The following is a 16,621-nucleotide window of genomic DNA, read 5'->3' as shown; positions in this document are numbered from 1 at the left end:
CTCTGCCTCCAAGGAAAACAACCAAAATAAATGGTATTTGACCATCAGGGACGTCCAGGCAGAAGATGAGGCTGATTATTACTGTGCTCTGTGGTATGGTGCTAGTAATGAGTTCCACGGTGGTACAAACCCATGAGGAACTGAGACGAAAACCTCCCAATGCAAGGAGGAGCAGCAGCGTTCAAGAGCCCTTTTAGTGTTCGCACTTCTTCAAGCAACGTCCCTTTTCCCTCTGGTTGAGACAGAAGCTTCAATGAAGCTGGCCAGTGCTTTATGAAGAGCAGACAGAGGCTTCCCTTGAGAAGAGAAATGGAAGAGACCTTGGTGGTCATCTTGTCCACCTCTCTGCTCAAGGAGGAAAGCCCATACCTCTTGAGATGAACGGTTGTCCAGCCCATTTCTCTGCTTGACTTGATGTCATGCTTCAATTCCTCCTTGAGGTCTGCACAGCACTTGTGGACAATTCCATCAGCTATGAGTTGTGAAGGGCTTGTCTCCGTCAACACTCCCTTCGGACAGGAAACTAAACCCATAGCAGGACCGTTATTTATCTTCTTTCAAGCTTTCTAGATCCCAGTGTGGGGATGGCTGCAGTGACTTGAGATCCAGAGAGTCATAAGGCTGCTTGGAACAAAACACAAAGGAGGTTCCTAAGAGGTGCTTTAACCATCTTTAACACAAAACAAAATGTTAGAAGAGAAAACTGGAAGGCTTGAAAATTCATTTCAGTTTAATTCCTTCTTCATATTGAACAGACTGCCCAAAAGATGTCTACTTTTTGACCCAAAACATTGCTTCCTGCCTACACAGCAACAAGGGAACGTCTGCCTTTAATGGAATATTCACGTATTTAGTCATTTAAAAAAGCATGTTTTGAGAAGACGATTCAGTCCTGAAAGAAAAAATTAGCAGGTCTTCTCCTCTCTGTGGCCACCTGGAGGAGCTCTTCCACTAGCCCACAAAACTTTAATAAAGACCTCAAAATCTCTTTGGAGCTAGCTCTAAGATTACTGCAATCCAGAAGGACCATCAATGTCCCCCGAGGCCCAAAGTCTTAAACCAGAACACTGACATTAGCAGCAGCATTTATCTTTCCCACACTCCACCTGAGTCCCAATGAGCTGATACGCCCATCTATAGACAGGACTGTACATGGCTAATCCTGGAATAGCTAATCGGGGTCAGAGCTGGTCAAAGCTTGAATGGGACACTACCAAGGCCTCTCTCCCGAGTAGCCCAGGATCCCAGCATCTCCATCCTAGTTCCAGGGAAGGAAATTTTGAAGCATTTCCTGTCTGACAGTTCTACTCTGTGGAAGACATGGACCAATGAGAAGTCATTACAGCAGGAGGAGGAGCTCGGCATGCAAACAGACCCACAAACAAAGAGGGTTGATCTAAAGAGCCCCCCAATAAAGTTCACTTGCGTTAACACAGCAGCTCAGTCTTCATGAGCCCAGAAGCCCTCAACATGTTGGCTGCATCTCTGATTGTCCTTTTGGGGATCTGGTGCACAGGTGAGCCAAGGACCACCCAATAGAAGAATCCTCCCCCAATAATGTGAGCAAGAACACAAACTTGGGGAACTAGCCTTTCGCCAGGATCCAGTTCTCAGCGTAGAGGACTCAGGAATTCCTCCGTGTCATCTTCTCTTTTCTCCCTTTTCTTCTTTCAGGAGCCAACTCACAGTATACCTTGACTCAGCCTGCCGCACAATCCTTTCCCCTGAGACAACCGGCCAAGATCTCATGTGTCATGAGCCGAGATAGCCAGGTGGGCAGCTATTACATATCTTGGTACCAACAGAAGGCTGGAGAGAGCCCCAAATACCTTCTCTATGATGACAACAGAAATGGCCGATTCACGGGGTCCATTGACGCCTCTGCCAATGCAGCCTATTTAACCATTACAAACCTCCAGGCTGACGATGAGGCTGATTACTATTGTGGTGGAGCTTACGGCAGTGGCAGCAGCTGGAGGTATCACAGTGATACAGTCACATGTAGAAGTGAGACAAAAACTCTTGCCCAAGCTGGCTTCTGCCTTCCACCTACCATCCACCTGGCCTTGTACACTTCGATGCACAGACGGTTTAAGAATTGGCGGGGCTATAAACATAACCTTGGTGAACTGAAAGTTCGGATTTTGCAACAAATGTCAATTCATTCTTTAAAATAAAAAATAAAAACAACACAAATGATTCCAATCTGCTTTGCTCATCATAATTCTACAATGACATTCATTCCAATCTGGAGGAATCCCAGTTATATTTATCTTCTGTCTATCTGTCTATTTATTCTCTTTCTCTGTCTGTGTCTGTCTCTCTCTCTCTCTCTCTCTCTCTCTCTCTCTGTGTGTGTGTGTGTGTGTGTGTGTGTGTGTGTGTTTGTGTGTATCTGTCTCTCACTCTCTGTCTCTCTGTCTGCCTCTGTGTGTGTGTCTCTGTGTGTCTCTCTCTCTGTCTCTATCCGTCTCTCTGCCTCTCTCTCTGTCTCTTCTCTGTCTTGCTGTCTCTCTGTCCCTCTGTATTTCTGTCTCTCTCTCTCTCTCTGTCTCTTTATTTCTCTTTCTCTGTCTCTCTCTGTCTCTCTCTCACACACACTCTGTCTCTGACTCTGACTCTGACTCTCTCTCTCTCTCTCTCTCTCTCTCTCTCTCTCTCTCTCTCTCTCTCTCTCTCTCTCTCTCTCTCTCTCTCTCTCTCTCTCTCTCTCTCTCTCTCTCTCTCTCTCTCTCTCTCTCTTGTATCTGTCCATGTAAATGCACACTCCAATGTGATGAACATAAAGCTCTGCCCAAACATCTACTTTGGTCAATTCTGATGGCATCTAAAGAAAACTCATTCCTTCCAGATTTGTAAGTCTCTGTATAGGAGGAGCAATAGTTTCTTGTGACAAAGAGGCTGGTTGTGGCTAGATGGCTGGAGGCGTGATGAAGAGGCTTCATGTGGTTACAGGCAAATACTTGAAGACAATGGTTTGCTAACATCACTCTTAGAACCAGACAAAGGAAATGTCAACAGCATTTTGACCCAACATCCTTGTGAGAAATAGACAAAGCAACAGATAGACTGAACATAGCTGACCCTGAATAAATTGAGGAGAGGGAGATCTGCTTGCCACGGTCTTCTTCAAGGATGTTTTTTGAGATCCCAAGGAAGAGTTGAGAATCGTCAATGCCTCAAACCGCCCACCTTGCTTCCATGCCAGGGGGAGGAAACAAGATCCAAGCTGGTCCCCTCCTAGACCTAGACCAATAACTAGCCAACCATCCTCTACTATCTCTCAGGAGACACCCTGATGCTAGAAAATAAGTAAGCATCACCTGCATGAAGGTTCCCCTCTATTGGGACACATGAACCAATGAGAAGTCAGGAAAGAAGGATGAGGAGGAGCAAACCATGCAAATCGGTTGACCTAGGAAGCCCCCCATAAAAGGTACTTGCATTAACGCAGGGGTTCAATCTCCAGAGGTCCAAGAACTTCTCAACATGTTGGCAGCATCTCTCATTGTCCTTCTGGGGATCTGGTGCACAGGTGAGTGAAGGATCCCCACCACAAGAACCTTCCCAAGAAATGACCCCAAGAACACAAACTTAGAACTTTACTCTTTCCTCAGGATCCAGTTCTCAGCCTAACGTGATTCAGGAATCCTCCATGTCACCTTCTCCAGGACAGTCGGTCAAACTCTCTTGTTCCCTGAGCAGTGGACAAGTAACATCTTACTACCAAACTTGGTATCAACAAAAAGAAGGAGGTCCACCCAGATTACTTTATCGTTATTACAGCACTGCAACTGCAGGCTCTGGAGACCTCAGTCGCTTCTCTGCCTCCAAGGAAAACAACCAAAATAAATGGTATTTGACCATCAGGGACGTCCAGGCAGAAGATGAGGCTGATTATTACTGTGCTGTGTGGTATGACCCTAGTAATGTGCTCCACAGTGATAGAAACCCAAGAGGAACTGAGACAAGAACCTCCCAATGCAAGGAGGAGCAGCAGCGTTCAAGAGCCCTTTTAGTGTTTGCAGTTCTTCAAGCAACATCCCTTTTCCCTCTGGTTGAGACAGAAGCTTCAATGAAGCTGGCCAGTGCTTTATGAAGAGCAGACAGAGGCTTCCCTTGAGAAGAGAAGTGGAAGAGACCTTGGTGGTCATCTTGTCCACCTCTCTGCTCAAGGAGGAAAGCCCATACCTCTTGAGATGAACGGTTGTCCAGCCCAGTTCTCTGCTTGACTTGATGTCATGCTTCAATTCCTCCTTGAAGCCTGCACAGCACTTGTGGACAATTCCATCAGCTATGAGTTGTGAAGGGCTTGTCTCCGTCAACACTCCCTTCGGACAGGAAACTAAACCCATAGCAGGACCGTTATTTATCTTCTTTCAAGCTTTCTCGATCCCAGTGTGGGGATGGCTGCAGTGACTTGAGATCCAGAGAGTCATAAGGCTGCTTGGAACAAAACACAAAGGAGGTTCCTAAGAGGTGCTTTAACCATCTTTAGCACAAAACAAAATGTTGGAAGAGAAAACTGGAAGGCTTTAAAATTCATTTCAGTTTAATTCCTTCTTCATATTGAGCAGACTGCCCAAAAGATGTCTACTTTATGACCCAAAACATTGCTTCCTGCCTACACAGCAACAAGGGAACGTCTACCTTTAATGGAATATTCACGTATTTAGTCATTTAAAAAAGCATGTTTTGAGAAGACGATTCAGTCCTGAAAGAAAAAATTAGCAGGTCTTCTCCTCTCTGTGGCCACCTGGAGGAGCTCTTCCACTAGCCTACAAAACTTTAATAAAGACCTCAAAATCTCTTCAGAGCTAGCTCTAAGATTACTGCAATCCAGAAGGACCATCAATGTCCCCCGAGGCCCAAAGTCTTAAACCAGAACACTGACATTAGGAGCAGCATTTATCTTTCCCACACTCCACCTGAGTCCAAATGAGCTGATACGCCCATCTATAGACAGGACTGTACATGGCTAATCCTGGAATAGCTAAGCGGGGTCAGAGCTGGTCAAAGCTTGAATGGGACACTACCAAGGCCTCTCTCCCGAGTAGCCCAGGATCACAGCATCTCCATCCTAGTTCCAGGGAAGGAAATTTTGAAGCATTTCCTGTCTGACAGTTCTACTCTGTGGAAGACATGGACCAATGAGAAGTCAGGACAGCAGGAGGAGGAGCTCGGCATGCAAACAGACCCACAAACAAAGAGGGTTGATCTAAAGAGCCCCCCAATAAAGTTCACTTGCGTTAACACAGCAGCTCAGTCTCCAGACACCCAGAAGCCCTCAACATGTTGGCTGCATCTCTGATTGTCCTTTTGGGGATCTGGTGCACAGGTGAGCCAAGGACCACCCAATAGAAGAATCCTCCCCCAATAATGTGAGCAAGAACACAAACTTGGGGAACTAGCCTTTCGCCAGGATCCAGTTCTCAGCGTAGAGGACTCAGGAATTCCTCCGTGTCATCTTCTCTTTTCTCCCTTTTCTCCTTTCAGGAGCGAACTCACAGTTTACCTTGACTCAACCTGCCGCACAATCCTTTCCCCTGGGACAACTGGCCAAGATCTCATGTGTCATGAGCCGAGACAGCCAGGTGGGCAGCTCTTACATGTCTTGGTACCAACAGAAGGCTGGAGAGAGCCCCAAATATCTTCTCTATGATGACAACAGAAACGGTCGTTTCACGGGGTCCATTGATGCCTCTGCCAATGCAGCCTATTTAACCATTACAAACCTCCAGGCTGACGATGAGGCTGATTACTATTGTGGTGGAGACTACGGCAGTGGCAGCAGCTGGAGGTATCAGAGTGATACAGTCACATGCAGAAGTGAGACAAAAACTCTTGCCCGAGCTGGCTTCTGCCTTCCACCTACCATCCACCTGGCCTTGTACACTTCGATGCCCTAACGGCAGTTTTATCATCTCAGCCTTAGCGAGCTGAAAATCCTGATTTGGCCAGAAATATTTCCTTTTTAAGTATGGTTTTCAGCATGCCCTCCCATCTCTCTGCTTCCTAAACGACCACCTTAGGCCAGCTAATTTATCTTAAGAGGAGCCTTGCCAGTAAAGAAGCTGGTTACTCTTATGAAGTAAATCCTAATGCTGTCTTTCATGCATGGAGATTAAAAAAAAACACCCCGATTTCCAGCTTCGTATTCTCTAAGAAGAATCTCTAAAAAGCCACTCTACCTAACTTCACATCTTGGGTGGAGATACTGTGGAGCAACATACGATGGTTAATCTAATCCCTTGAAACAACGTGATAGAAAGCTGATGGGTTCTGCTGTCCCCAGAGAATGGCTTGGTGTTTTCCTGTGGTTTGGGCTTCAAACGTTCAGCTTCAAAAAGTTCCGTTTGAAAAGTTACGTGGTTTCACAGAAGTAGACGCTTAGGAAAATCCCACATATCTTTGGAGGCTTCACTGATTAGTTCATAATTTCCTAGCACGGTGATGTGGTTGTTTCCTGATCATTTCATGGTATCCAAAGGTCTGCCCTGTAATGACAGCTTTCAAACTATTTAATATTTTAAATGCAATATGTAAAGGAAGCTGTATTGTATGTGGACAAGTTGATAGGTTGATAAGAAAGAGAGAGAGAGATGATAGATAGATAGATAGATAGATAGATAGATAGATAGATAGATAGATAGATAGATAGATAGATAGATAGATGATAGATAGATAGATAGATAGATAGATAGATAGATAGATAGATGATAGATAGATGATAGATAGATAGATGATAGATAGATAGATGATAGATGATAGATAGATGATAGATAGATAGATAGATAGATAGATAGATAGATAGATAGATAGATAGATAGATAGAGTTGTAGGCAGCAATACATACAATGTTCATTATATTAAATCACATCCCTCAAATCTATAAAAAATAAAGGATGGATTTTAACATATGGTATGAAAAATTTTGCCATTCTACTCAATTTTTTGCTATTAAAAAAGAGAGAGAAAACAGATCTTTGTTATTATTGAATACTGTCCAGGTTACCAAAATGTATTCAGTTGTTGTAACACATCATTTTATAGCACACATCTCCACAGGGCTCCCAAGAAATCCATCCTTCACCTAAGAATATAAGAATATCCTTTTTTTTAAAAAAAATGTATTGGTAAGGTGGCAAGATTGGCTATATACATTCACCAATGTTTACTTCGCTTCATTTCCACTTTGGCCTATATATAGTCACAAATGTTGATTTGATGAGTTTTTCTTTTAAGAAGAACTTTTGTTTGTGTTTTTTTTGTTTTTCTTTCTTCTGCTCACCAAAAGGTGTTTATTTCCCAGTGACCAGTTTTAGCATCTGGGTAGCAAAAGACAATTTTCATTTCTGTTTTTCTTCTTAAGTGACTTGTGAAGCATCGGGAATGGTGAGTAGCAGCCTTCAAGTCTCCCGGCAGTCTTGTGCTTTTTTTTTTTTTTACTCCTCTGTTTTATTTGAAGGAGGAAGATGGAGAACTAAAGTGTCCATGGACTCTCTATGGATCTGCTGCCACCTTCAGGATCTGTCCAAAGCAGGGAAAAAGCACCCAGTTGCAAGTGTTTGATTGTAAATGAAAGTTGGAAATTTAAGATGTGCATGCAATACCATTCAGAATCACCAGAGGGGTGTGTGAACCAAGCCTTGAGCATCTGCTTGCTGTTTTATATCCAGATCAGGACTAGAAAAAGAAGGACGAGGGGTGACATAATAGCAGTGTTCCAGTATCTCAGGGGCTGCCCCAAAGAAGAGGGAGTCAAGCTATTCTCCAAAGCCCCTGAATGCAGGACAAGAAGCAACGGATGGAAACTGATCAAGGAGAGAGAAGCAACCTGGCACTAAGGAGACATTTCCTGACAGTCAGAACAATTAATCAATGGAATGGCTGGTCTCCAGAAGTTGTGAGTACTCCATCACTGGAGGCTTTTAAGAAGGGACTGGGCAGCCATTTGTCTGAAATAGTATAGGGTTTCCTGCTAGAGCAGGGGGTTGGACTAGAAGGCCTCCAAGGTCCCTTCCAATTCTGTTATTGTCAGGACCCACCCCAAACCACGTCTTAGGAAAACAAAAACTCTTGGAGTCAGCTCTAGTCCAAAAGGAATTTTTACTAGGACATGCTTGGTTGTGGAAATACAAGACAGGACTTGGTATTGTTTTACCAAATGAAACTCTATAAAGGGATCCCGGTTCAACCCCACTTCCCTCAGCCCCATTTGGTCAGCCCCCATCATTTTACTTCGTGTCATCCCTTTCGTGGGAAAAAAAGGAACTTTGAATCTTTATGGTTATTGCCTTCTTTCTCTACAGAATTAAAAGAAGACACAGGCCAGATGCCTTCTTCTCTAACCCTCCCTTTTGATCCCCCCAGTTCAAAAGGTTCCCTTGGTCTTTGAAATGACCTAAGGCAGGCTGAATCCACATGTGCTCCTCCTTCCTCAGGAGATGGCAGAATCCATGGGATGGGGATAATGTTTTAAACATACATCTATGAATGTGATATAAACGGATTCTGACAGTTATACTGTTATTGATGCAGGAACAAGCAAAAAAACTCCCTCAGTCCACATTTTTCCCCAGCTTCTAAAATCTAAAAATAGATGCCTGAACTTTAAGAAGTCGGTTTGCTACAGTTAAAGCATGTGACAGCTTTTTCAGGCTTATCCAGATGCTTGAAAATTGATGGACAATTTTATTAGCTAGACAAAAGGCACCCTGCTTGGCTCTAACATACAGTTCAGACCAATTCTTCCAAGCCCTAACATGTGTTTTAAAATAATTCACCATTCAGTTTTGATTCATTTTCTGTCTCAATGGCAGCAGGCTACAGTGATGAGTTTGATTGACATTCAGCTCTGACCAACAATAGACCTCTATCCACAGAACTCTGTCCTGGGCAGGGGGTTGGACTAGAAGACCTCTAAGTTCCCTCCCAGCCCTGTTATTCTATGTTCTAACCCATCAGTTGACTGAATCCCTACCCCGAAGGAGAGGCATTCGTTGCCTGATTCAAAGACAAGTATCTATGCTTGCTGCAATGATTCCTTCCTATCCCTAAGACTACAAAACATTCAATAATTGTTCATCATAGTTGTTCATCAGTGATCGACACATGAAAACTATAGATCAGGGGTCTTCCAACTTGGCCCTTTGATGACTTGTGGGCTTCAACTCCCAGAATTCCTCAGACAGGCACGCTGGGCCAAGTTTGAAGACCCCTGCTGTAGATCTCACTAGAGAGAGAGAGAGGAAGAAGCCAGAGTGACAAGCATCCAGCCAAATTAGAGTGAGAAGCATTCAATGTAAATATCTCAGGAACTATTTAAGTAGCATCTCATTAACATGAAGGAGGAGCTTTCCTTCTCCCCCAAAACAAGCAGAGAGGATATAAAAGACGAGGACACACAAATTAATCTCCATGGTGGATCTATTACTCTTCTTCTGGGCCACCAAACTTCATCACTATGTTCTGGGCTCTTTGTCTTAGTATCTTGGTAGTGTGGTCCAAAGGTAAGATGACGTTATATGCAATTGCTTTCAGAGAGCTGTAACTCATGAACTAAGGTAAAGGTAAAGGTTCCCCCGCACATGCGTGCTAGTCGTTTCCAACTCTAGGGGCCGGTGCTCATCTCCCTATGAACTAAAAGTGTGTGTAAAACTTTCCTGTTTGTTTTCTTCTAGGATCAACCTCCCAGAGTGTGGTGTCTCAGCCTCCCTCAGCCTCAGTGTCACCAGGAAACACGGCGAAACTGGCCTGCATCTTAGGCAGTGGGGTCAGCATTGGAAGCCAAAGGTTTTACTGGGTCCAGCAGCAGCCTCCAAGTTCTCCACGTTTTCTCTTACACTACCACACAGATTCGGACAAGGGCCAAGGGTCTGGGGTTCCTGCCCGATTCTCCGGTTCCAAAGAAACCTCCACCAATACCGGTTATTTAACCATTTCTGGAGTTCTGGCTGAAGATGAGGCTGTTTATTATTGTGCTACTTGGTACAGCAACGCGTTCCACAGTGATACCTTCGGATGGAGAAGTGAGACAAAAACCGTCCCTCCCATCTCTACAGCGTGTTGCTTCTTACTGAACAGCTGAAGTCCATTCAAGATCTTCTCCCTCTGAAGAAGAGAGAAGAAATATTGCCATCACCCTACGGAGACAAATTACTGTGGCGCATCTAGAGAGCACCCTGAATTAGCCTAGTTCCCTGAGACAAGATGTTTCCTTCTCATTAGTCCAGGTCCCAAAAATATAGCTGCCCATTTCATAAACGTTAGGTCTCATCTCTGAATTCTTTCCAAATGATGGGAAATGATCAGTGGTGGGATTCAGCCGCTTCCCACCACTTCGGCAGAACCGGTAGCTGATTTTTTTGTTGGCCAGGTCCAGAATGGACTTCCGGAAGCGGCATCCACACCAAGAACCGGTTGTTCACCTGTTTGAATCCCACCACTGGAAATGATCCCTACATTTTTCCAGGGAAGATGAATAATCCCTATCTCTCACGTTTGCTAACCATGATGGTTAGCAAGTGTGAGAGACAGCTAGATCACTCTCCCCACCGTCACTCCACCTCAATTCAGAAGTATTTAAGGTACCTGAAAATATTCCATCAAAATCAAATTCTTCCCAGCGCTCTTCTGTATATTGTGATATTTCAAAGATACCTAACATGATGTACCTGGTTGCAAGGAAGCTACCGAGATGGCCAACGAGATAGCGCTCTCTTGGCAGGTAGATATGCTCATCTGGGCTCTCAACGTTCTCTCCAAGGGGGCCACACTTTTTTGCCCAGCCTAGGCAATTTGGAACAATTCTTCCAGGCCAAATTCAGGAGCGGCAGCCCAAAGGGGCATTTTAATCTCACGATCAAGTTCTGATTAGTTTTGCATCGGGCTGGTAAAAAGTGAAGAGTGCTGAGATGGCAACCAGGAGATTCAGCACTGATGGATAGTAGGGAAGCTTTAGGTAAGAACTTCCTAATCAGAAGAAGTTGGTGGACCTCTACCGACAAGGGGAACTTCCCTTCTTCGTAGCAAATCGTTCCCTTGCTACAATGCTGGTCCAGTTCCTTCAAGGGAAATAAAGAAGACTAGAACGACGCAAGGGAAAACCTTGAATGGAAAGACACTGCTGACAGCAGACGGCATGAGAAACAGCAGCTCATGTGAGGAGCATTCAACCCCAACTTCTGCCTTTAAGCATCTGAGGAGCTCTCAAGCAAGACCTGATTAGCATAGAGGAGGAACCGAAAGTCTCCAACCACATCGTGCAAGCAAGGTATAAAGGACAACAACGCAGAAGATATTCTCCACGGTGAGTTCTCTTTGGTTTCCTGTTCCATTTGGGCCACCTGGTTACATCACCATGTTCTGGGCTTCCATTCTGAGCCTCTTGGTAGTGTGGGGCAGAGGTGAGATGCGAATACAGAATGACAGAGTTGGAAGGGACCTTGGAGGTCTTCTAGTCCAACCCCCTGCTCAAGCAAGAGTTCCTATACCATCCTGGAGAAATGGCTGTCCAGTCTCTTCTTAAAAACCTCCAGGGATGGAGCGGCACCCACAAATCCTGGAGGCAAGTCCTCCTACTGATTAATTGTTCTCGTTATCAGGAAATGCCTCCTTAGTTCTAGATTGGACCTCTCTTTGGCAAACTTCCATCTGTTACTTCTTCTCCTGCCCTCATGTTCTTTGGAGAGTAGGGCCAACTTCATGTCAACCCCTAGTCCTTCTCTTCATGATCAGGTGCGGGTTATAAGAGACGCTGCAGCTCCTGATTGGGTGGAGTGTAACCATTTTCTCTATTTATTTTTTTTCAGCATCGACCTCCCAGAGTGTGGTGTCTCAGCCTCCCTCAGCCTCAGTGTCCTCAGGAAACACGGCGAAACTGGCCTGCATCTTGGGCAGTGGGGTCAGCATTGGCAGCTACAGGATACGTTGGTACCAACAGAAGCCTCCAAGTTCTCCACGTTTTCTCTTACACTACCACACAGATTCGGACAAGGGCTAAGGCTCTGGGGTTCCCTCCCGATTCTCCGGTTCCAAAGAAACCTCCACCAATAGCGGTTATTTAACCATTTCTGGAGTTCTGGCCGAAGATGAGGCTGTTTATTATTGTAATATCTGGTACAGCAACACGTTCCACAGTGATACCTTCGGATGGAGAAGTGAGACAAAAACCATCCCTCCCGTCTCTACAGCGTGTTGCTTCTGAAAAGCAAAAGGTCCCCTCGAGGTGTTGGTTTTTTTTCAGCCACAAAAAAAAGTTGTTTTTTTTCTAGCAACCAAAAGTTTTTTTATTATTATTCAATTTTCATAGGCAAGTGAAACCTTCATTCCTTCATTCTCTATCCTCTGTGAAGTACATTTATTTATTTCTTGGACTTCCAATCAAAAGAGATTGTCCATAACTCATACACAATAGAAGTATAATAAACTGCCCATGGGAATTAGACAGTACATAAATTTAACAAATCGTTATAGAAAAATAATAATAAAACTTAATAAAGCAAAATGACGCATTCGATCCAACTCACTCTGATACAGTATTCTTTATTTTAAAAAAATAAAGTATTTTTTTCTTTATTTAAGTATTCTTTATTTTAAAAAATAAGTAGGGAGAAAGTAACCAGATTGCCTTGCATCTAGTCACAAGTGTCGATTTGATGAGTTTTTCTTTTAAGAAGATCTTTTCTTTTCTTTTTTCTTCTGCTAACCAAAAAAGTGTTTATTTCCCAGTGACCATTTTTAGCACCTGGAAAGCCGAAGACATTTTCACTTCTGTTTTTCTTCTTAGGTGACTTGTGAGCATCAGGAATGCTTCGTAACAGCCTTCATATCTGAATTCCGCTGGCAGTCCTGACCTTTTATATCCTGTATTTTATTGGGAGGAGGAAGATGGAGAAAAACAGCTGCCTTTGGCATCTCTTTGTTTCTGCTGCCATCTTCAGGACTTATCCAGAGTAAGATGTTTGCAGAAAAGAGAATTGAAATTTTAAAATGCACATGCAACTTTGTTCAGTACCATCGGAGGGGGATATGACCTAAGTCATGAGCATCCTCACTTGTATTTTGATACCCAGATTATGACTGAAAAACAACCGAAAAGCCAGATCTTGCCAGCAGATGGCGAAAGAAGACACCAACTCAAGATGTTCAGTGGCCGAGAAACTGCTGATAAAGCTCTACAGAGGAATTACCAAGTCTGACATTTGTACTCTTACAACTGTCTGGTTTGGTACAGCCTCCAAACAGTTCAGGGCTTTTAACTTAGTTCTTTTCACATTAGGTAAAGGTAAAGGTTCCCCCGCACATGCGTGCTAGTCATTTCCGACTCTAGGGGCCGGTGCTCATCTCCGTTTCAAAGCCGAAGAGCCAGCGCTTGTCCGAGGACGTCTCCGTGGTCATGTGGCCGGCATGACTGGACGCCAAAGGCGCACGGAACGCTGTTACCTTCCCACCGGAGTGGTCCCTATTTTTCTACTTGCATTTTTACGTGCTTTCGAACTGCTAGGTTGGCAGAAGCTGGGACGAGTAACAGGTGCTCACTCTGCTACGCGGCACTCGGGATTTTCACATTAGTTTAACATTAATCATCAAAACCTCATTTTGAAGAGAAACCAATCAACGTTTAGAAATCGAATCACAATCCAAATCTAATCACTGGCATTACTGAGCTTTTCGGGTGGTGTTCAGGTGAGAACAATGTTTGTCTGTTTATTTTTAACAATTTACTGAAATTTGCAAAATTCATTTTTGGGGAAGTGTGCTGTGTTGTCCTTCTGGGAACTACTGTTTCTTCCAGAGAATGCAATATATCTAATATATTAACATAGAATGTCGTAATCAAATTGTACATATTAGCAAATATCATCAGATCAAGCTGAATTGATTGGTCTTCCATCAAATGAGTAAATTAGCAAAAAAAGAAAATCCTCTTTGGGCATGCCTATATTGTAAAAATGATGGAATTCTCTCTAACTAGACTTTTCTTACTAGAAGTAACTGTGGAAATACTCTAACTTCCACTCCTGAGCAGAGCTTTGGATTGATGGCTTGCAAGTCTTCTCCAGTTCTGCTTTTAACAATAAATGTTTCAGGGTGTGTGGTGCTCTAACAATGACCCCCAATTCTCTACCCTTCCCTTTCCAGCCACTAACTGTACATCTCTGACGGATGTTTGGGCCATGAAGAGGGAGAAACTCACCCCTTCCCCACCTGAGGACTGTTGGACAGAAAATGCAAAGTCATGTGGCAAGAAAAACGGTTCTTTGTGGTTTCCGAAAATGCCAGATGCAACTGATGAACATTGGTTGTTGAAGGTTACCAGATGCCTTCAGAAGTGGAGAAGGGAATACTCAAGCTTTGTGCATATGAATTGGGCCTTAAGAGATTACATTGATCACGTATCTTTCTCTTCCTCCTGTGGTGGTTTCCATGGAAATCTTATGGATCTTCTGGCTGGCTAGGAAACAGGATTGCTTGGCCATATGGAAGCCATTTTGAATAGCTCTTCTCTAATGGATATCTTAATGGCAATAGCAATGAAAACAGGAATGGCTCTTTTTTTTAAGCCATTATTTTTAGGCTGCAGGTACCACTCAATGCCTTTCAGGTAAAGATAAATTGATCCTTTAATTGGATTTACAACAAAAGGTCACACAACACTCCTGCTTAGGAGCCTACGTTTATAATTGTATGTGGATTTTGGTTTCTTTCTGTTTCTATTCCTCAGATTGACCATTTTCTGTGGTCACTAAATATGCCTTCATATTTAAAGCCGTTTCAGGGCAATTTTCTTTCTTTACTTTTTCTTCCCTAAAGATTGATCATATTTCTGGATATATTGGGCCTCCCTTTGATCTTTCTAAAACCTCTTATTTGTGGATAATGTTATTTTGAAAATAAAAGAACCTGCCTTTGGAAAACGGAGAAGAACGAAGCTAAATGGATTATAATTTTCCCAATCAGAGACCAAGACCGGTTCTAGAAAAACTGTTTTCCTGCCTCAAAAGAATATTGCTTTGTGGTTTTGGATTAATGCCCAGGAATCTATCCAGTGTCCACTATTTCTAAGAAAAAGTTTTCATGTGTAAGTTCCACTGGTCGAAATGGATGAGTTTTGTTTCATCGTCTTCTTCTCTGCCTCCGCCATTAATTTGTCAAAGATGCTACAAAGAAATCCCTTCTTTTTGGAATAGTTCTGGATGATCCAAGATAGGTATGGTCCTGGATGAAAGCACCTTAATTCTTCTCATTCAAAACATCAGAGAAAGTTCACATTGGACCTGGAATTCAGGTAGGATGGGAAGTTGCTTCCCTATGGCTTTAATCTCTCTTCAGTTATGTGATGCCCAATTGTTACAGTCTAAATTATTCGCATGTGAGGGTGTTTTGAAGAAAGCAGTGATGTCATTTTATTTCTAAAATCAATTATTATTAAGCAAATATTTGGGAATGGAAGAGCAATGTCAATGATGGGTTGAAGAGCGTGGAATTCATGGACATTTGTGGAAATAGATTATTATATAGTATTGTTGAATGGCCATAACTTGATGTGTGGCAAAAGAACTTGATTGACAGTGATAGGTAAGTCTCTAATTAGATACAATTGTTTTCCAACTGTTTCTGGATTGGATGATGATATGATGAAGATGTTATCCATTCAGTCATGTCCAACTCTTACTACTTCTATGGGCCAGGGCTCTCCACATCTTCCAATCTTGTGCTGCTTAGTGTTGTGTAAAGAACTCTCAAATAGATGAACGAATGTAAATTTTTCTGGCCCAATTAACCAAACATCTGAGAATGGGAGAGAAAATGTTTGAGGATGGTGGGAAAAATTGCAAAGAACTTCAATAGAATATGCGATCCAGCCTGCCTGCCCGCCATTTCAAAAGAAAATTGTGGAAATATGATTGTGTTTGCCAAGTGAGTAAATTTTGGAAAACGAATGATGACTTTGAAAAAAGAACTTAGCAGAAGCGAGGGTGGTCCAACTCAAAACGGCAAAGCCACACAACTTAGCAGAGATGGCTAAACGGACTGCTCTGATTAAAGAAAAGAACACAATTGCTTTTGTTTTCACTTCTGCTCTTTTTGCTTGAGGTGGGAAAAAGAAAATAAAAGTTTGATTTTAGCTTTTGCCGATTAGATAGGTCCGTCGTTATAGAAATGGCTAGTTTATGTTATTATATAAAAATAAAAAAAGGTTGAGGTTTGATGCTATTATCTTATTCTACTGCTATTAACTTGTTCTATATACACAAACCAAAATAAAATCCAAGATCAGAAAGCAGAAGTAAATGTTTTTGTACGGCCATTACTCACTGTGTGATTATCTTCGGCGGTGGAACCCAGCTGACAGTGACAGGTAAGTCTTTTCAAAATGTCAATGTACGTGTTTTCCTACTGTTTCTGGATTAGATGATGATGATGATATGACAAAGACGTTATCCATCAGTCACGTCCAACTCTTAGTGATTCTATGGCCCTATTAACCAAATATTTGAGAACAGGAGTGAAAATATTTGATGAGGGGTTGAAAAGAATGTGGAATTTCATAGGAAACATTTTGAGCAGAGTGTGCCCTCTCTTTGCGGGCAGTGGGCTAATGCCTCCTTAAGTA

General features: G+C 43.0%; 4 protein-coding genes across 10 annotated transcripts in view; all 4 read left to right on the top strand.

Moving 5' to 3' along the window:
- The window catches only part of LOC308674357 (immunoglobulin lambda-1 light chain-like), a 52,591-nt gene that overhangs the window by 14,213 nt on the left and 21,757 nt on the right, over positions 1 to 16,621 (top strand). The gene's annotated exons all lie outside the window — the stretch shown is intronic.
- Positions 1 to 16,621, top strand: part of LOC308674356 (immunoglobulin lambda-1 light chain-like) — a 99,288-nt gene that overhangs the window by 66,072 nt on the left and 16,595 nt on the right. The window lies entirely within an intron of this gene.
- Positions 1 to 16,621, top strand: part of LOC308674355 (immunoglobulin lambda-1 light chain-like) — a 110,427-nt gene that overhangs the window by 82,557 nt on the left and 11,249 nt on the right. The gene's annotated exons all lie outside the window — the stretch shown is intronic.
- The window catches only part of LOC308674378 (immunoglobulin lambda-1 light chain-like), a 28,602-nt gene that overhangs the window by 6,737 nt on the left and 5,244 nt on the right, over positions 1 to 16,621 (top strand). Inside the window, exons 4-6 of the mRNA XM_081338804.1 lie at positions 1,437 to 1,516; positions 1,675 to 1,979; positions 16,330 to 16,366. Coding sequence (XP_081194930.1) covers positions 1,437 to 1,516; positions 1,675 to 1,979; positions 16,330 to 16,366 — 422 coding nt within the window. The remainder of the gene's footprint in view (positions 1 to 1,436; positions 1,517 to 1,674; positions 1,980 to 16,329; positions 16,367 to 16,621) is intronic.

Source organism: Vipera berus (assembly GCF_964194415.1).
Source record: "Vipera berus genome assembly, chromosome: 14".
Lineage (NCBI taxonomy): Eukaryota > Metazoa > Chordata > Lepidosauria > Squamata > Viperidae > Vipera > Vipera berus.
The sequence above is the reverse complement of the archived record's forward strand: the minus strand, read 5'-3'. Positions and strand labels throughout refer to the sequence as shown.